Source organism: Lissotriton helveticus, chromosome 12, assembly GCF_964261635.1.
Source record: "Lissotriton helveticus chromosome 12, aLisHel1.1, whole genome shotgun sequence".
NCBI classification, from domain to species: Eukaryota; Metazoa; Chordata; class Amphibia; order Caudata; family Salamandridae; genus Lissotriton; species Lissotriton helveticus.
Window position 1 is genome coordinate 153,285,361 of NC_136073.1, and position 20,812 is coordinate 153,306,172.

General features: G+C 45.2%; 1 protein-coding gene across 2 annotated transcripts in view; it reads left to right on the forward strand.

Moving 5' to 3' along the window:
- Positions 1-20,452, forward strand: part of LOC144798263 (hydroperoxide isomerase ALOXE3-like) — a 211,574-nt gene extending 191,122 nt beyond the window's left edge. Inside the window, exons 11-14 of one of the 2 annotated variants that reach the window (XM_078669028.1) lie at positions 15,335-15,456; positions 16,318-16,418; positions 17,351-17,521; positions 19,109-20,452. In XM_078669028.1, coding sequence (XP_078525154.1) covers positions 15,335-15,456; positions 16,318-16,418; positions 17,351-17,521; positions 19,109-19,288 — 574 coding nt within the window. In that variant the 3' untranslated portion in view covers positions 19,289-20,452. The remainder of the gene's footprint in view (positions 1-15,334; positions 15,457-16,317; positions 16,419-17,350; positions 17,522-19,108) is intronic. The other variant, XM_078669027.1, reaches the window with a different exon arrangement.
- The last annotated feature ends 360 nt before the right edge of the window (positions 20,453-20,812 follow it).

The window sequence follows — 20,812 nt, forward strand, 5'->3', positions numbered from 1 at the left end:
TATATTTCAGTGCTCAAAGACCTGTGCACCTCTGAAAAAACACGAGAATTCTCTAAAGCTCCAGAGCGCTAGTAGGACCAACCTGCTTCAGGTATCCAATGTTCAGTTCCAGAAAAAGTAGCTACTCCAAGATTAGAGGGTTAGTAGACCCAAGGTGCACAGGCACTGTTTGTACTGTGTAAGTATAGTTCAATGTTGATTCTTAATTTGCTCACATTGTTTGCATTTTTTCCAGTCTTTAACTGAATTGATCACATGATTCTTTATTTACATAAATAATTTATTGTCATTCTTCCAAATGACGTGTCTCAAACTCACAGGTAAATTCCCCTTGAAGAAAGACCTTCCAGGTCCAAAATGCATTGGGAAGGTACTTTGAGCATGTGATTTTACTCAACTACATGAAATAATTTTCACTTGGAAGGATGGAAATGAATTATTTATATAAATGAAGAATCAATTGATCAATTCAGTTAAAGAGGGCAAAAACAAGTAAACATATTTGATCAAAATGAGAAATGCAACTGCAGGATTGGAGCAACCAGAGTTCCTTAGTGCATCCATTCTGCGGTCTCTGGAGGGTCAGCAGCCGATTCAGGTGTGTTCTCTGCATTTAGCTCAAGTGGGCTACAATCAGTGGTTGTAGAGCTCCTCACATACGGTCACATCCCATCAGCAGCTGTAGGATCTTTGTGGCTCTGGTATTGCCTGATAGGTCTCTGGTCTGTCCCATGTGGGGGAGGAAGAGCCTTGTACCAATCCTTCACCCCGGTGCAGGTGCAAAGGGGTCCCTACGGTGGCCTCAATTCTCTGTCGAGGACTACAGCCAGGTTACAAGTCTTACTGGTCCGGATGAACCCCTCTAAACTGCAGAGCAACCTTATTCTCACTGTATATGGGCTCTAGCCCAATTGGCACATCAAAGTCCTTGGCAGTGACCCCTCCTGACATACAGGGTAGTAGCTCACCATCGCACAAGGTCAATGGCCCTTGTAGCCTGGCAATCTTCTCCTGGTGGCCCCTCCCGGGTACAGGGTCACCAAAACTTCACTACACACAGGCAGTGATGCACACTACCCACTACACGGCGGTCCACCTCTGGTATACAAGGGTCTCTGTCTTCATCCTGCACAAGGGCAATGAACTGATTAGTGCAGCAGCTGTCTCCTTGCTCCTGGCAATGAATGTCAACTGGGACTTAGCTCCCTCTGACACTCTCCTCTTCCTCACAGGGCACGCTGGCATTGGTAAGCACATGCATTAGACATGCAGGCACTGAACAGCAGTAGATCCTCCATGTACTGTACTACTCACAGGTAGACATATACCCAGCACATACATTTAACATGCAAACAATGTACAGCACTACATCCTTCATGTACTGTACCACTCACAGGCACACACACCCACTACATTCATTCATCATGCACTCACTGTATATTACTCCATTATCTCTTTATGGGACCCTTCCCAAACACACATACACCCATGCATAGACACACCACTCCTGCGCTGCACAGTACTCCACATAAAACCAATGTAGGTCAAGGGGTGAGTTAAACACACAGCAGCCAAACTTTGCACGAGTGAGCAATTAGGCCTCACTCCAATGGCATAGGTACACAATGACATATTCACTCCTAGAATTCACTACACAGTATGTTACCACCACTGAGCTCGAGCTGCTTAACTCTTGGTGAAGGTAGTAGCCTTCCACTTCTATGAGGATAGTCCTTTAGGTGCCCCCCCAGGTCCAACAAGATTCCAATCCATGAGACACAGATAATTTGTGTGCACCATGATATATCATGGCTCACAAGCATAATTCATGCTTGTTTATGGCAACAGAAATCAGCATCTGAGATCTCCACATCAGTACAGGTGAGGCACTCAGAGCAGATACGAATGTCCATTACCATTCCAGGACTTTTCCACCCCAACACTCCATCGTGTTGACAAACAAAACTAATCTTAGCACAAAAACGGGCCTAACTACACCATCTAACCCATGCTCCGTGACAGTCACATTGCTGGGGGATTGTTGCTCTTCAATTTTGACTATTCCTACTTCCCTAGTTACTTTTATTCTACCCAATTTGAGGACTGCATTTTTACAACAAGAGACCCTCAATTGCATGAAACCACACAAAAACAATAGTAATATGAAAATGGGCACCAGTGATGTGCACAGTCTGGCTAGCCACAGGGGAAGCTAGGAGAACCATTTGACAATCCACTTCTGCTCAGGGACACTTACCTCCTCAATCATGTCCCCAGTACAATGCTTGAATGGCAAGAGTCATAGTCCCTTTGTCCATGTCATTGTCTGGGATAAACATGCAACAGGACACACCGATCTTGGCAGTCATTAAGTCCAACACATATTGATGTTGCATTACCATGATGCGGATGGCTCTCAGTTTTTCCTTGATCAAATTAAGGCTGAACTCAGTGCTGTTAATCATGTCGAGCATTTCACACCTGGTTATCTGCAACCAGTGGGCGTTTGCTTTCGTAGGTAAGGGGAAGTACGGTATGGAACCTCCTGCTGATATTTGAGTGTCAGAAAACAATCTCAATTCTTCTGGAATGTCCTTTTACTGAGCCCAGCTAAAATAATAAACCATTATTTTCTCTTGATCCTGATGCAGCAGAGTTGTCTTCTTCTTTACCGGATGTTGGTAAAACTCGGACAAATCTTCTCTGCTAATAACCAGAGTAGGGGTGTGCATGGTGACGTGGGGGAAGAGGCCATGATATCCGGGGACAAGCTGGGTGTAAGCAAACTCACCACACTACCAGTAGGTGTCGATCAGCCTGGAGGTGCCCCATTGCGTGCTTTGAATGTGCAGTACTGTGTCACAGTTTACCGATGTTCCCAGCGAATGGTTCCTTTGCCTCTGAAACACAAGGAATACAGTGTAGGCTTCTGTACAAGTAGGGATTGCCCCTTCCGTTCTAGAAATCTATATCTATCTACCTCTGTATCCCAGATTTACTGACATGGGGTATATATGTCGTTGTTCATCCCTCCCTTACGAGACTCATGTCCCTTCATATTATCAAGGTGAATGGCCCTACACTGGAACTTCTTGTCTGTGGTTTATTTGTTACTACAGAAATGGCCCCTTACATGCTAAGGGCCCACATGGGACCACAGATGGAAGCAGGGGTGGATATGTTTTGTGCATTGAGTTGCTGGCTTCCCTACCTCCAAGTATCTTTTCTCTGGAAAGTCTCTGGGCCAAACAGTATCCTCCCCTATGACACACCTCCTGCACATCCTATCTAGGTCAGTTTGAATATCGCTAAGCTCAGTGAAAAGGTATAGCGCTGTGGGGTTGATATTGTATCAAGTCAGATTCCCTCATACTCTATGAGGTTCTACTCTGTTGGGTTGTATTTTGGCTCTAATCCTACATAGGTATATGTGGAGAAAGCATTTTGCTTTTTCAGCACTACCTCTTGGGACAAGTAAAGCCTGTCTACGCCTACTGCATGCGGTATCAGTGAACAGACATAACATGACCTGGCTGATGTCTTGGAGCCCACAACAGTCAAGTGCGGATACTATGTGTGGTGTAAGAGGGTGCTGTGTAGTACGTGCAAAATACTAGTGTTGGGTTTGGTGTAATTATAAGTGATATGGGAGAGGTCCCTCTGCAAGTGCTGTGAAAACTTCTGGGTGGAGTCCATTTGACTGGGTAAGTCATTGGTGATGAATGGATGCAAGAGCACCCAGAGTAAACAGAGGATGCATGGAAATGCAATAATACAGAACTTACTGAACATTGTCTGCCTTGGGTTGAATCCAGAGGAGATGTCTGTAATCCTCTGGTAATTAGGAGTTCTAATCTAGTTAACCTGTAGATCCTGTTGGGGTGCTGATGTGGCCACTGAAAAGATGATGCACTTGGGCATTCGATTGTCGACCTGACAGATAAGAGCTGCGTTTATTGGTTAGGTAAGAAAACAGTGCATTATTGCATGTGCCGTCGTCAATCATTTTTTTCTGAGTCCCTGTGTTTTTCTTTTAGAGGTGTGTTCTTCACACTCCATTCATGCCATTTTAGTGAGGAACCAGAAGGTGGCCCCGCTTGGGTTATCTATGTTTAACTGTTTACGAAAGAAAGTGGGCTTTGGGTATGGAACAGATCAGCTTATTATAGGTTGTTAGGCCTCCCCCTTCTAAATACTTGACTTACTGTTTTATACTGGTGACGAGTTTTTACAGGATGATTCTCATGATCATTTTAGGATAAATTCAATTTAGCTACGAATCCATGGGCATTCATTGCCAGCCATTTTCTCCTAGCGTGTGTTTGGTGGTACTATTGGTGCGGGTGGTGTCTTTTGACCTAAACATACACGGGACGATGTGTAATGTAGGAGTGTGTCCCTATTTGAGTAAATTTGGTGGTTGCAATGTGCCCCAAGGGCACCTGTGTACTCCTCTAGTCCCTAGCCTGTGGCATGCAACATGACCCTTATGGTGACAGGTATCTTGGCGAAGCTCTTTTTCTGGAGATTTTTTGGGCTAATTTGGGCTTCTTCATGTTGGACTATTGGGTGCCTCCCTAGATCTCACATGATCTGTTGCCTTATTTTTGATGAAAGCTGAGGTGGTCAGTAAACTGTACTGTGGCCCTGTGTACCCCTGCTTGTGTCATTTTGCAGTATATGAGGCTGGGCTTACTGTTTTCTTTAGATGGTGTATGTAAGGCCTTGTGTATTGGATCGTAGCCGCGCCTAATATGAAGGTGAGGGTGGTGTACGTTATACACTCGCTCTAGCTGTGATGAACTTTGCAGACCACCTCCTTTTAAGCGCCCCCCCCCTCAGACCACGTCTTTTCCAGGGTACTTGAACCTGCTTTTCCTTGCGGTGTCTAGAGACATCTAACCAGTGTTATGCTTCTTTCTTTATTTTGGAGGGCATGACCCAGCAAACATGCTTTGGATACTTGAAAAATCTGAGGGAAAGGGCAGAAAGACATTGCTGCATGGAGAGGTTGGTGCAAGGCCAAGAATTCATCAGAATTCCCCTAGTGATAGTGCTTGACTGAGATAGCTGGTTGTTCTGGTGAATCTCCCCTCCCTCCTGACTTGTGCGGTGAAGGTTATAAGGTCTTTGCTATCCAAGCGCATGGGAAACCTGGCTCCCAACTCTGGAGGACAGCTTTGTTTTGGAACTTTAAATGGAGCCTACATTTGACTGGAGGCTTCTATATTTATGGTGGCGCTGGGTATCCGAGAATTGGGTTCCTCCAATTTGGTGATCAGAACCCATCCCAGTTAACTTTGGTTGCGGGACCTGGGTGCCTGTTTTTAAAGTTGGTCAGGGAGCCGCCCTGCCCCTCGTCAGACTGCCCTCCCCTCTGGGGTGTGGTCAGCAAACCCTACCCTGGGGGACCAGAAGCAGAGTGGGCCTAGGCTCCCACAGGCACCCTTAACATCTTGCCTGCATCGAACGTTCAGCTCCAGTGCTGAACGTTCGAAAAACGGGTGGGCACCGTCAGCCAACGGACGTTCGCAGCACTACCAAGGTAGGTTAAATGATGAATTCTAGTGAGGATAACTGATCGACAATCCACATCCAGCAGCCATGAGTTCCTGCAGACAAGCAAAGGCTTTAATTCCTAGTATTGTGTCATTGGTCCTTTTTTTTGGTTTTTGGGTACAGAAAAGCTTTGGGTGTGGGTAAAAAGGGTGATATGCAATGGGGGTTTTTACTTCTTTCATGTTTGGGTTCTGCGTTTGTGCAAAAGCATTTCCTCCCCAGTTACCCCTTACTGCTGTGGTTGGGACCCCGGTCCCGGTTGGGTTCGGTTCCCTGTCTGTTGTTGCTGTTGCCACATGTTTGCCCAACTACCTGATCTCTGTTATGGTGGCTGACTGACTTCCCTGTGGCTGAGTGCAAGGTCCATTTGGGTTTCTCTGGGCTCAGTATTGTGGGTGGACATTTTTCTGGGACTGACCCAAACTCATCGACCTGTGTTTATGATATACCTTTAGCCGTCATCGGTTGGCCATGTGGACCAGTCTGTGGCAATAGTAAAATGTTCTAATATCTGGCTGCTGCCAACTTCACCGAGGTCTGCCGTTATATCTAGGTTGAAACCCTTTGGGATTTTGCAGAGGAGCCCTGATCAATACTGGTACCATCTGAAAGCTCACAGCAATGCAGTCCCCTTGAGGGCGGTATTATTCAATTTATTTTGCACCAACTTAGTGGTGTCTCTCTGGGTTTGCTCCTGTTTCTCCTCATCCCTTTCTTGCTTCTTTTTGTAATAGTGCAAAATGTGGTTATATATCTCCCACCAGGGTTTGGTATCTAACATCACTGCACTGTCCAAACCACTATGTATCTTGGTGGGCAGTCTCTTTTTGAGGACATTATAAAAGAATGCAACTTGAGGGCCGATATCAGTCCATGGCTCTCCTGTCTCTAGTCCCCATCATTCCCTCATTCTATCCAGAAAATTAGTCATGGTCTCGCCAGGTTTCATAGTTTCTGCCATCAACCCTTATACATCTGGGCAGGCAGGGAATATTTCCCTCAGGGCTGCCCATATTTGGTGCCTGTACGAATTGAATGTGGCCCCATCATGCTCAGTGTTTGTCAGCATGACTGCTGGGATGCAAGCTCAGGTGAACAACGTGTTAGTCTGCTCTCCGATGAGCTTATTTACCAGACTTTTAACATTGCTTATCGCTAGATTTACTCCCGTGGTGTTCTTCTCAAAACATAAGATCCATTTCCTGGGATCCATCCAGCAAGGGTGGCAATATGATCATAGCCCTTCTTTATCTATCTGAGCTCATGGCGTATGAATATAGCATGTTACATTGCATGATATTACAACGCATACTTTTACAACACAGTAGTTACAACAACCGCGTTGTTAGTACACAATGCCCTTACATCGCAAGTCATTACAACGACTTGTTTACTATTCTTACTCCAGTTTGCACAACAACAGGAAAGGTGTTGGATTTCATCTCCAATACCTTAGCGCCCCCTACAGCAGGTTGTTCTAATGACTTGCGATGTAAAAGTATTGAGTACTAACAACACAGTCATTATAACGACCGCATTGTAATGGTATTTTGTTGTTAAAACAGGGTTGTAAACACTGTTTCCCATGGCACATAGATGGTCCCTGACGTGCCATTCTTCAGTAGTGGGTACATGTTGGCTTGGGGTAGCTCCACTGGCTTTTCCACAACATAGCGTTCCTATTTTCATAGGCAATCCAGCATGTACTGCAAATTCCACTTGAAATCTCCCACTCCATGCTAGATGCAGTCTTCTGCAATGACCATGTCTTCTGGTTTGAAGGATCCCTCCACCAGCCAGGGTCTATTGTACTGGTCCTTCTCCTGGGTCTAGCACGATAGCAAGTGGCAAAATGTTCCTGCAAAGATCTCGCCTTTCTCTTGGGTTACTATCTCCATTGGGGTCAGTTTATCTGTCTTGCGCTTATGGGAGGAACAGCAAACTTCTTAATTGCTGCTTCCCTTGTGCGCACGCAAAAGTGCCATTCTACTTCGACTGTGTCTTAGTTGAGTTAGCACCAGGCTCCCTTGGTCTCTTATTTCCTGTTCAGCCCCTCTCCTACGTTATCGATCTGTGAGACTCAGATCCCAGCCGAAAACCTCTCATCTAGTTCTGCCCCAGACTCTTCCCCCAGCAATGCTCTGTACCTACTCTGCCCTGCTCAGATGGTGGGTACGCTGTTCTGCGTTCTTGCAGTGCTTCTATGGTGTGAGCTTTTTGGTCGAATTTTGAGCTTAAAACCACTTCCTGTTGTTTCTTTGGCTACCTGTGAAGATCCCGTCACTTCCACCTCGTCATCGGATCCTTGAAGGATGGGACCTCTTTCCTCACCCCGATGGTTGTATCCTTGTCAAGAACTGATAAGAATCTCCCTGTTACCTGCATGTGTTCACCAGAACCAGTGGGAGTGCATGTTCTCCGTATCACTGGTGCAGAATATGCTGAACTCGATGAATGGAGGGGTTGAAATTAGGGAAGCTCTAGTACTGGACTGAGGTGGGGCTGGGATTTCCTCGGCCTGCTGGCCTGCATGCCTGGACCTAACAGTTTGTGGTCCAGTAGATAGGCTTTCTGCTCTCTTAACTGGAGGATTGGTATTGTTGGAATAGCAGGCATCGGTGGAGCACCTCCATTCCTGCATATGGCAAGGAAGGTGTGGACGCTTTACTTGCAGATGATGGGATAGAATTATTAGTCAGTGCCTCTTTCAAAAATGGGACATAGTTCTAATAGTGCCTCTCTTCTGTCCTTCTTTTGCCTTAAACATTTGGTCTGTATGTGTGTTTATATTAGTGTCAACGGTTCCCTCTTCTGTTCAGGGAAATTCCTGTGCCTTAGTGTGTGTGTGCCATTCTTGGCAAATTTGCTATGTTTTTTTGCCTGCTTGCGGAGACTGATGCACCCTAGTTTCTCTTATTTAGGGAATCTTAAGTTCTGCTCTGGTCATGGAAAAGTATATGCACAGAGATCGCTGGTTCGAACTACTTTACTATGAGCTCAGTACTATTTACAGATGCACCAACATGAACATTTCACAAACACAAATAACAATGCATATGAGGGGTTACTACCTAGGAGAAAGGGCAATTGTTAAAACTACATGAAAATGTGGTATTCAATAGAAAAATGACTTTTGCTTTGGCACAAAAAAATGACGATTTGAGAAATAACAGTACCATCATATAGCACTTTGACTCAATGAAATACAATACTTAGGACAGCACACAATTGCATTAATTTTCAGCACAACAACATCAAAGATAAACCAATGACACCAACACAGTTGAAACACCTCCTAGAAAGTATTACCAACCTCAGACTTGTGGTCACCAATCCCACCCACATTGCCAGACACACACTTGACTGAACATTAGCAGTCAGCAACAGAGTAAAATGCAACCACAGTGAAGAGCTCCCCTGGACTGCCCCCCATGCATCCACTTCATCATCTCGGAAACCATCAACAACCCCTCCTCCACCACCAGCGAAACATGTCAGAGTTGGTCAAAGGTATCAGAACAATGTTGGACCAACACCCTCAACTCCCAACTACCCACCACCACCTAGGACACAGAACAAGCAGTGGACGACTTCACAAACTGGATCACAGTAAGTGCTGAAAAGTCGCCAGAGGAAGCATAAAAATCCAAGAAACTAACAAGACAACCTAACTGGTACACAGAAGAACTAAAAACCCAGAAACAAAACTGCAGATACATGGAAAAGACCCTTGAGCACCAAATATGCTTCAAAGATGCCTTCATCCAGTACCACAACCTCCTGAAAAACACAAAGAAGACCACCCTAGCCACCCACATCAATGAAAGCTCCAACAACTGCAAGGAACTTTTCAACATAGTCAAGGAATTCACCACCCCTTTAGCAAATAGAAGACAACATCACACCCTCGCAAGATCTCGGTGATGCCCTTGTGGACCTTATCCACAACAAAATTAACACCATCTACCCAGAGTTTGCAATCCAACCCCTTGCTGCAGACAGCAACAACTTCCTCATGCTGACCAACAGCAACCCACACGAGTTCACCTTGTGGAACCCCCTCACTGAGAAGGAAATGGCAACCATCATGAGATCCATCCATTCCAGACCCCCTGCAGACCTCTGCCCCCACCATGCTTCCAACCTCGGCAATCAATTCATAAGCGTAGAACTAACCAAGGTCCTCAACTCCTCAATCACGACAGCCACTTCCGCCAGAATTGGAAACCTGCCGATATGAAGCCTTTGCTGAAAAAGGCATCAGCAGATCCAGGAGAACTGAAGAACTACTGTTCCATCTCTTTGCTCCCCTTCGCAGTCAAAGTCATTGAGAAGGCAAGTAACATCCAGCCTACCAGACATCTGGAGAACCACAACCTTCTGGACCCCTCCCAATCTGACTTCACATACAAAAAAACAGCACTGAGACAGCTCTAGTTACAGCCACAGATGACATCCAAATGCTGCTAGACCAGGGAAAAACAGTGGCTCTCATCCTCCTCCACCTCTCAGCAGCTTTTGACACCGTATCCCACCACACACTGATCAACCGGCTCCACCAGATCAGAATCCAAGGAGCAGCCCTGAAGTGGATTGAATAATACCTCACATAAGGAATGCAGAAAATCATCCTCCCTCCCTACTCCTCGCTCTCTAAGAACATCACCTGTGGTTTACCTCATGACCCATTCTTTAGCCCAACCCTCTTCAACACATTCATGACCCCAATGACCAACATTTTCAAAAGTCACAGACTCAACGTCATCTGCTACGCCGAAAACAACCAACTCATCCTCTCTCTGACTAACAATCCAAGAACCATCAAATACAAGTTCCAAAGATGCATGAAGAATGTTGTAGACTGGATGAATAACTGTCTCAAACTTAATACCGACAAGACAGAAGTACTCATCTTCAAGAAAGGCAAGGACACACAGTGAAAAAATGAATGGGGCCCCCAGAGCTGGGCCTCACTCCAATACACAGCAAACACGCCCGCAACGTCAGCATCATCTTCAATAGACAGCTATCCATGAAGAAGCAAATCTGCACCATCTCCACCGCCTGCTTCCGAATGCTCCGAATGCTCAGGAAGGTTTTCATATGGCACCTGACCAACACCAGGCAAACTGTCACACAGGCTGTCGTCACCAGCAGACTCAACTACAGCAACTCTCTCTAAGTTGGAATAACAGCCCAACTCATAAAGAAACTCCAGAAGATCCAGAGAAAAGCAGCCAGGCTCATCCTTGCCCTCTCCAGATGGATACACACAAACCCCTCCCCTCAGGAAACTCCACTGGCTACCAGTCATGAAGATATGCTACTCACCCACTCATACAAGCCAATACACAGAAAAGGACCTGTGTACCTCAACCAATGCATGACCTTTCACCAGCCCACCTGGAAACTCAGATCTGGATCCTTTGCCCTAGCTACCACCCATTGCATCTCCCAGACAAACAGCAGAGGCCGCTCCTTCTCCCAACTGGCAGACAACACCTGCCATGTCCTCCCCCTGCCACTCAGAGCCTCACCATTGCTCCAGCAATTCAGTGAGGACCTCAATACCTGGATGCTCAACCAATAGGAGAACAGGCAGCATGATCCGACAGCTCCTGGAGACCATCAGGGGTGAAGTAGCTGTACTCTACAAATCCTGATTGATTGATTGATAAATCAGTTTCAACTATAATTTTAAAAAACTGGCAGAGAAAAAATTATGACTTTGTCAGAAATACCTTACCCCACTCCTAATGCATGCTATTCTGTGTCCAGGGGAAGCTCTGTGCAGTACACATGACTAAGTGAGCCTGATAGTCTGTCATTATTGGCTCCGGGACAAAGAAAGTAACAATTATGCGGACAAAAAGGAATAACTTGACAACCACAGGCCCTTCTTGGCCAAATACAAGCTACACCTAATCTCCCAGGCTCACTCCAAATATTTTCCCTAATTTCCGAGTTGCACCCTGTTTGGCACCCAAGGGCTTAGCGTACCATCTGTGTCACACCCAGCGGTTCAAGGGAACAGCACCTCTCACTTCTTTCAGATACCAAAAGCGTTAAGAAACTGGTAGCACTGAGAAAACCCTTTTAGACTAAGAAATAGTGTATGAGGTGCCGGCCCTATATCACACCCAGGGCCCATGCATACCATCTGTAAGATGCCCAGGGGTCCAAGTGGTCCTTGTATCACACCCAGAGCCAAGCATACCATATGTATCTCACTCAAAAGTCCAAGCAAGAACCAATATTCACTTTTCCTAGCATGCTGACTTTCGAAGAAAAGGTGACCTCGGTGGAAAAGCCAACAAGAAAGGCCTTGCGACTGCTCATTTCGGATACATAAAATAGGTAACAGGCCAGATTTCTGTCAGTGACAAGGCGCTGAGGTTACATTTTTTAGCTGCTCCCTAGTTTGCGATACACCAAATGCTAGGACTGTGGATCAGATGTAGTCTCTTACCCACTATTACCCACAGGGACAGGGGCTTCAGGATGGACCTCCGCTGCGCAGATTCAGCAGAACTTCCAATCAACTGTGGTGTCTGCTCACCTTCCTTGCTGCGTAAATGTGACTCTGTCCAGGCGAGGTCCCCTTCCTACAGCTGCAGTCTGGTTCGAGATATCAATGTCTCCAGGCTGGCTCGCCAAAATGTTGCTCAAATATTAATTTACCTTGAAAAAACAGAAGACAAGAGGTGTTTGACAAAACAGGAACAGTTGCCTTAATTGAACGCTGTGGCCAGGAGTACAGTTACAGAAATGGTTCTGAGAACTGACTCAAAGCACAATCGATCTGAACAATGTTTTATTTATTTCTCTGGGTATCATAAACAGTTTCTGTCTATCCTTTTTTGGTATGGAATGTGGGTCTTGTCTTTGGTGTCATAAATAAGGCCCCTGATAACAATTGCAGGTATGCCTCAATCTTGCGTGGGCACATGGTGGGCCAGTGGATGACGTGTCCAGATATCCGGCATGAGAGGCATGTAATCGATGCATGTACTTTGTGTTCTGTTCTGATTGGCTGGGTTTAGCAACTTCATGTGGTATTTGACTTTATGATGTTTTTGGGAATGTGTGCACCCCTCCAGCCATGTGTGCTTTATTGGGGTCAATTTCCCTGAACCATTTTGTGTTGATGCACGTATGTGTGGGATTGATCTGAGTTTCCAATTGTCTGCTAGTTACATGTTCCCCTACCTGTAACCTATCACTCAATAACCTCAGGCCTAGGCCTCAGAGACTGCCAGACCACATATTTCTGAGTCAGCGTTGATGGAGAGTTTGTGACTGGTGAATTCAGTAATAATGGTGCAATCTCGGTCTTAGGCACATATGTATCATTGAGTATATCAATATCGACGTTCCCAATATTAAACAAGCATTGGAAATGCAATAGGTCTCGCAATAGAAGGAGGCAGATAATGAAGTTTCTGTGCCCCCCCTCCGTGCCCATGAGAATAGCTCTCTGCCCCCTCCCCGCTCCCACCGCGAATCTGACGGCTCTGCCCGGGATCGCTCTGCCAGCTCAGCTGGAAAGGAATGTAACCCTTGCAGCGCTGGGAGGAGGGGAGGGCAGAATGGGGGGGGGGCTGAGCAAGAACCGAGGAGGAACTGAGCAGAGTCGAAGAGGAGGGAGCGGGTGGAGGGGGCCAGAGGAGGGGGCGTGGAGGGGGCAGGGGGGACTGTGAGGGGAGAACAGGAGAGAAAGAAAAGAAGAACGGAGAAAGGCAGGAAAGGAGGCAAAGGACAGTCAGAAACAACATGACGGTAGTCGGAGATAAGAGAAGAATAAGACAAGAAGGGGAAACAATAAAAGGTGGTGAAGAGACAGAGGAAAGAGACAGACAGCAAGAACAAAGAGACCCGTGGAGAGAGGCAGAGGACAGGAAAGAAACACGGCGGAGAGAAGAAAGCGAAAGAGAGAATGAAGGGGGAAGAGAGAATGAAGGAGAGAGAGAATTAGAGAGGGGGAGAGGGTGAGAGAGAGAGAGAGAAAGAGAATGGGGGAGAAGAAGTGATGCGAAAAAAGTAACAGCCAATGTTGTCTTCTTCTGTGTGAGCTAAAAAAAAGCAAGAGACAGTGCGAGCAAAGTAGAGTTAATAAGGCGTTGAAAAGAAATATAATTAAAAAAAAGAAAGCCATTTAGAGCACGAGGGAAGAAGTGATGAAAAAAACTGTCACAGTAAAAGCTAAGAATACCTAACAAGAGCGGCCGGGAAACTGAAAGTACGGCCGGCCACATAATATGGGGAGGAGAAGCCGCACAGCACACACTGGGAGAAGCCCTTTGATGTGCTGTGCGGCCGCGATGCGCGCTCTGTGCTGGGGGAGGGGGGAGGGCCATTAGCCTGTAAGAACTCGCGGCAAGATCAAAGGAAGGGTGGGAGGGACATTGGGGAACAGATGGCCACGAAAGTTTATGGGCCAAAAGCGCGTGCCTGTGGCCACGTGAACTCGATGAAAACCGCACGAAAAAAGCGGTGGTTTCACGAGGATTTCGAGCACTTGAATTCTCGCCATTTCCCATTCCTTCGGAATGAGAAAGGCGAGACCTAAAAATAATTAGCAATAAAGTCCTTGTAACTCTTTCACTTACTTATATTATGTGGAACCATGGTTCTGTTTAAAAACAATAGATGAGACAGGGAATTATCAACTTCTATGAAACCATGTGCATTCTTAAAAACATTACCGAGTTCAGAGAATGTGATTGACAATAAATAACATAAATATATTCAAGCACTCTTGATTGTCAGAACGCAATGCATAATTACATGAATAAATATGCATTCTATGTTTCAAAATCCTAATACATATTATTCAAAAAGGGAATACCTAAAAAGAATACAAAAAAACATAATTCTAACAGATAGAATGTCAATAGGTCATACTGTGGTGAGGGGATGAGTGAATGTTGGAAGTTGAATGGAATGCTGTGTGGGGAATGTAAAAGTCAATGTGAAGGGTTTTCTGTAAATAGTATTTTATACACTGGGTCCTTGGTGTGCAGCCACATTCTTGTGGACAGATAGTGCGTGGCTATGCATTGAAAAGAACAGTATGGAGGTGATTCCATTCTGCTCAAGCACTTTAAGCTTTAAACTTAGAACCCATTTTTGTGAGTAAAGGGTGGTAGTCTAATTTGTCTGTGCATTATAACAGTGGTTGAACTGTTATTATGTGCAAATCACAGTAAATTAGATGAGATTAAGACTCTGAATTTCAATCATATTTCCTTAAAAACGGAAGAGAGCTGCAGTGTGCATTAGATTCAAATATGAAACCGCTGATCTCCTAAGATGACCTTGCTCTGATGGGTACCACAGGATGCATTGATGGCCTTTAGGAGAGGCAGCACATTGGGTGGGCCTGTGTGATCATCCCCAGGGGAAAATACACATCTGACCCCCTGAAAGAGCTGTGACAGTAGCACCTACCCCTTTCCAGTGAGGAGAAAGTGCTCTCCCCATCCTGAGGTGCAGGCCAGGAGCATTGATAACAAGAGTAGGTGCAGGAGGTTGAAACGCATCAGTTCCCAGACCTATTAGGTAGGTCATGTTCAAAGCATAAGATACTGCCTTGTAGAAGACCAAGGTTGAACTATTGCTGTACAGTTGGCTTATAGAGGAATAGAGAATTAATGTTAGTAGAGCAATGATGTGGTTTCCAGTAGTAAGAGATACATCTTCATCTTCTTTGACCTGGAAATGTTCCTTGTGCTCTTTCTCCTATTGATACTACTCAATTTTCTGTTGCTCTTAGCTACGTATCTAGTATTATTGACTGCTACTATAAGACTGACGAGAGCGTCCAGACGGACCCGGAGCTTCAAGCGTGGGTTTTAGAGATCTTCAAAGAAGGCTTCTTGGAGATGAAATCCTCAGGTACAATTGGTTGAACTTGTTGCTAAGCCTTTGTTGTTCATCATCTTCATGCGCATTCTTCTGAAGAATTGTGCCTTGATAACTGAATCAAAGAACATTGAGCTTGAATGTAAAATCCAGACCTTTTAAGAACTTTTGTGCTTGAAGTGTCATCTAAAATTCTGAAATTAAAGTTTTTAATACTGTTAGGAATTTAGAATGAACCTAGACAATGTCATTGTATACTATCTTTGTTTAAACAAATCACTTCACGCAATGTTAGTGAAACTCAGGAAAACACTTCCACCAGACCTAGGTATGGATGTGAACTATATCACCTTATTGTGAAATTCTAGGAACTTTGCCAGAAATAATTAGCCCACAAGCAGGGGAGTAGCTTCAGGGGGGTGTTTGGGATGTAATATCCTCTCTTATAAATGTATTCTCTAATAAACAGTTGGGTGCAGGTGGTTTCCATTGGGTATGGCGAGGTGTCTCTCAGATGTCACATGGGATTTTTACATACACACACAGACAACAGTACTCACACTCTTTTCTCTGTTTTGCAAATTTTTAAACATGCTTACTTAAAAACTCCTCTCCCTTTTCTCTGCCCCTTAAGTCCCCCTCCTGTCGTGCTTCTCATATAATTCATTTTAACATGATATGTCAGCTTGATTGTTGTAAAATCTAAAGACACTCCCCAGTTTTACTGGCTAAGATACACCCTGGCCCACTGGCATACCATTGCAAGCACACTTCTGCAAGTTTACCATTAATCCCTAGGGCTACCTCTGAAGGATAAACAGTTGTGACTCAAGTGAAACTGGTCCTGACACAGGCAAACAAATAATGAGTGGTCTTCCGGCATTGTTCTTTCAGGAGTGCCATCTTCGCTGCAGACCCGCGCAGGACTGGTCAAGTATCTGACTATGGTGATTTTCACAGCTTCCGCTCAGCATGCTGCTGTCAACAATGGGCAGGTAATTGTGAATGTGCTTCTACTACTGTAGGTGGTGATCAAATTCCCTCAAGGGAATGCTAGAGCCTAGTAAACCCATCTGTCTCCTCAACCCCTTAATAAAGTATGAGTGAGGAGAACCAAGAGGAGGGTATCAGTTCTCTGCTACCTAAAGACCAGGGTTGGTGCTGTATAATTACGGCATGCACACATATTTATAAGGAACCGAAGAGGTCACATTGTGAATCAGGGACCTTAGAAATTACGTGATGGGGTCCAGAAATTTACTAGAAGCCATTGTTCTGCGTGGAGGTTTAGGGTATTCTATAGGTACAAATTTGATCTAATGGGCCTGGCCCCGGTGCACCTGCGGACAGTCAGAGCCCAAATCTGAATGGAGAAAAGTAGAGCGGCCATCACACATGGCTGGCCGCAGGGTTGGCAATTTCCCCCCACCCCCTTTGAATCATAGCTACCAAGATTTGCCTTGAAATATAGCAAATTGCAAGCTAAGAAAAGATGTCTCAAATGGGCTACTCGACTTCCCTATCATTTTGGAAATTCCCATTAAAATACCCATTGGTCTATTATCATTAGAAATAGCCTTGTTCTGGGAATATTACTGTTATATAAGCTACAGTTGACATTCTTCCTCCTGCCTTACGCACATACTGCTCCAGCCTTATCTACAGGGTTGACTTTAATAAAAAAAGGTTTTCCTATCTGAATTGGCTGTCAGGTAATCTATGGTCATGTACATTTATACATGATGTCTCTTTCTTTCTAACAATGATATTTCTTGATGTTGCATATTTTGCCTTTTCGAGTCAAGTTTTTTAACCTAAAGCGCTCAGACAGCCATGGCTCTGTTGGCGCTATATAAAACTACACAATAAAAGTAATTACCACTTTGACATGCTGATTTTTTTTCCTTTCTGGCTTGGGCCACCGTAGTTCGATTTCCTCTCCTGGATGCCGAACAATCCCAGCACAATGCGACAACCTCCCCCCAAGACCAAAGGCGCAGCGACCCTAGAGAGGGTCCTGGAGGTCCTGCCATCAGTGGGCGTCACTGCCTCCTCCATGATCACCATCAGGATCCTGAGTGACGAGCCTGGTGACCGGGTAAGAGTTCTATTCTCATTAAATATGGGTAGGGTTACTACATAGGTAAAGAGAGAAACTGGGGCAGGCTGTAGACATAGAGGTAGGACAAACATGTAGCAGAACAAAAGGGTAAGTTTCATAAAAATAATGATCTGCATCTACCCATTGAACAAAACTGGAATAAAAAAATCAAGATACATTTTTAAAACTTCATATGGTGCAAATTTCTGATAAAAACTGTGGGGGGGGGAACTCTTCAAAATTATGCTTTCAGAAAATATCCTGCCCCATTCGCCCTCCCAGACTCTGATAAAGCCCAGGAAAGCCAGCAATCCTGGACCTTGCCAGAGGCCATCCTTGTGTGCTGATGACCCCTCCATTAATCCTCCAAGGATGGGGCAGCATTGGATTCTTACTCTCTCAGCAGGGAATGACTGGTGGAAGCAGGAGCACGCATGCCATAATTTACTAGTGTGCTCACAAACAATACTATTTTGAAAACCAGTTCAATCTACAGAGGATGTAGTCTTCACTGTATTCAAGGTTTCAGATAATTCCTTGAAAAGTGAGTGTCCTCCTGCTTGTCAGAATTCTTTCCTTGGCAGCATAGTCTCAGAAATTGGAAATAAAAATGACCTAGATGTAACATTCGGAAAATGAATCTCTCTTTGTGCCCATCAGTCCTGCCAGGAGGGTTCACATCTCTAAATGCATGCAGATGCAGGAGAGCTCGGATTCACTGGCATCACCTGGTCATCAACGGCGTCGCCCCACTGCTTTTAAGCAGTGTGAAGAAGAAGCATAAAATGATAAGAACTTTAAGTTATTGTCATTTAATTGTAATGCTTCCTGCTGCTTTTGTGGGCAGGGTCGGTGGGCGGGGCTGCTCTGTTCTGAGAGCAGGTCAGGGGAAGAGTGGTTTGTCCACTCATAAGTGCGCAATGACTGTTTGGTCGGCCCCCTCGGCCTGTCCAAAACAGTCATGCGCACTTTCCCCATTCTCCATGCAGGCTGCATTACAGCCTGCATGGAGAGCAAGCCCAGGCTCCCTCCCAATCTCTGGTTGAGCGTCCAATCAGGGCGCTTAAAACCAATCACTTCGCTGCATTGTAGCGTTGTGATTGGTCGGGTTAGCCTGGGTGGTTACCAATCACAACGCTGCATTGGAGCGTTGTGATTGGTCAGTGGGACCTGGCTGTGCTTCAGTCCGAGACAGAGAAGACAGGAGCGGGGACGCGGGACCCGGTGCAAAGGTAAGTTTATTTGATTTTTTTGTAATTTATTTAAATATGTGCGATCCCCCCCTGCAACCCACCTGCCTCACCACCCGCAAGCCATGCCGGCCGCTGCTGCATCTAGTAGAAATCATAGTGGAATGCTCGTCATGCCAATTTGGTCTTCATAGTAAGACTCGTAGTGGGGACTTGTAGTGGGAAGGCAAAATCTTCCGTAGGTTAAGTTTTGAAGAAATAATACCAATTCTATGTTTAGGCCTGTACACTCGGAAAGCATTCACCTGCATTCCTTGCTTTTGTTTGCTGCTGCCCTAATCTACTCTCTTGATTTATGAGATATTAACTTTTTCAAATATTTCTTTTTTTAAAGAGGCCTTTAGGCACATTTCCTGATGAATTTTTTACAGAGGAAAAGCCCAAACACTGCATTAAAGCCTTCCAGGAAAGCCTGACCGAGATATCAGCCGAGATTGAAAGCAGAAATGCATCCCTGCCTATCAAGTACATCTACCTGGACCCCAAAATGATTGAGAACAGCGTCTCCATATAACTGCTACTAACCAACCAACCTACGAAGAGCCATGAACCATTATACCATTATGTATACTACCCCGCTACTATGTGACTTCCTAAATACTATAGCGTTAATGTGTGACTTCCTTGACATGTATGTTGTAAAGCACTCCGATACTCTCGGGTCTGGCCAGCGCTATATAAAACTCTTAAATAAATAAATAAATGAAAATAAGAACATCCTGCACTGCCATCCAAAGCCACATACTGTTCAGTAAATATCATCTCCCTTAGCCCACATCTCAACTGATAAACTAAATGTAAATGTAAATGTACTTGTACCCTGAAGCATCTCGGCGCTTGTACGAATACCGCTGAGGAACCCTTCCTGGCCTTTCCCTGTGAAGTGTCCACTCCTGGGAACCCCCAAGGTGAAGCCAGGCATCTTAGCGTTGTGGGGGCCGTTGTGGAGATTAAGCAAGCTATTGCCCAGAGTTGCGGAGTGGGACCCATGATTAGAATAGGCACCGAGGCGAGATTTATCAGGTCCGAGGAAATTGAGCCCAAGACCCGCCCGCCGAGGCAGGGATTGAACGCTGGTCCTGGGCCAGACCTCTGCATCAGGGTCTGCCGCTCTAACCATTGAGCCACACTTCTACCATGGACAACCCACACCCCCATTCACGGTCAAACAACTACTCATTGGATTGTATCTTCCTTGGCCAACATCCCACACTGTTCTAGAATCTGACCAGAAAACTACCAACATCACATTACCTTGGTTCGGGGTCACTTCAACAGAAGTTACAATGTTTCCAGTGTTACAGGTGCTGAAAACGAAAGAGAAAAAACAGTTTTTGCAGTAGGTTATGATTGGCAAGAGCAAAGCAAGGTAAACTGATAATGCACCCATAGAAATCAAGGCATTTTATTTACAAATGAGATCTGAATGGCATATTCCAGACATCTATCTTCGAAGAACCTAAAAGATGAAGAAACCAGAGGTTGCCGTGTTATCACTCAATAAAGTGTAGACAACATTGGTTCGCTGAGAGAAATTGATGTGTGTAATTGATACAGAACGCTCACCATTTTGCCAAGATAGCCAAGCAAACAATATCGTGAATGCAAATGTGTGCACACTGATGTTCATCTGTTTTGGATTGTAAAAGACTTTAATAAACGAGCTTTGCAAATTCTCGACAGTCTAGTAAAGTGTGCCCTCTTTTCTTAGAACTTTATTTTAATGATCAACTTTATTGCATTTGAAAATGCAGCGAATATCATCCAAACATTAAAATATTGCAAAGAAGAAAACAGAGAATGTGACTGTTCAGGCACTCAATAACACTAGTAGCGGTCCACGCTGGGGCCAACCTCCTTAGAAATATAGACCATGGTAACACCACCATTTGCCCACACGTTTTTCATGCTATTGAGGACACCCATGAACCTCATATATGTTTTTTTCTTGCTGTGCAAACCACTCGACTGCTGCGGGCCAGACTGACAGCGAGGGCAGCACAGGCTGCTTCTAAAGACGCGCTATGTCTTGCTTGGG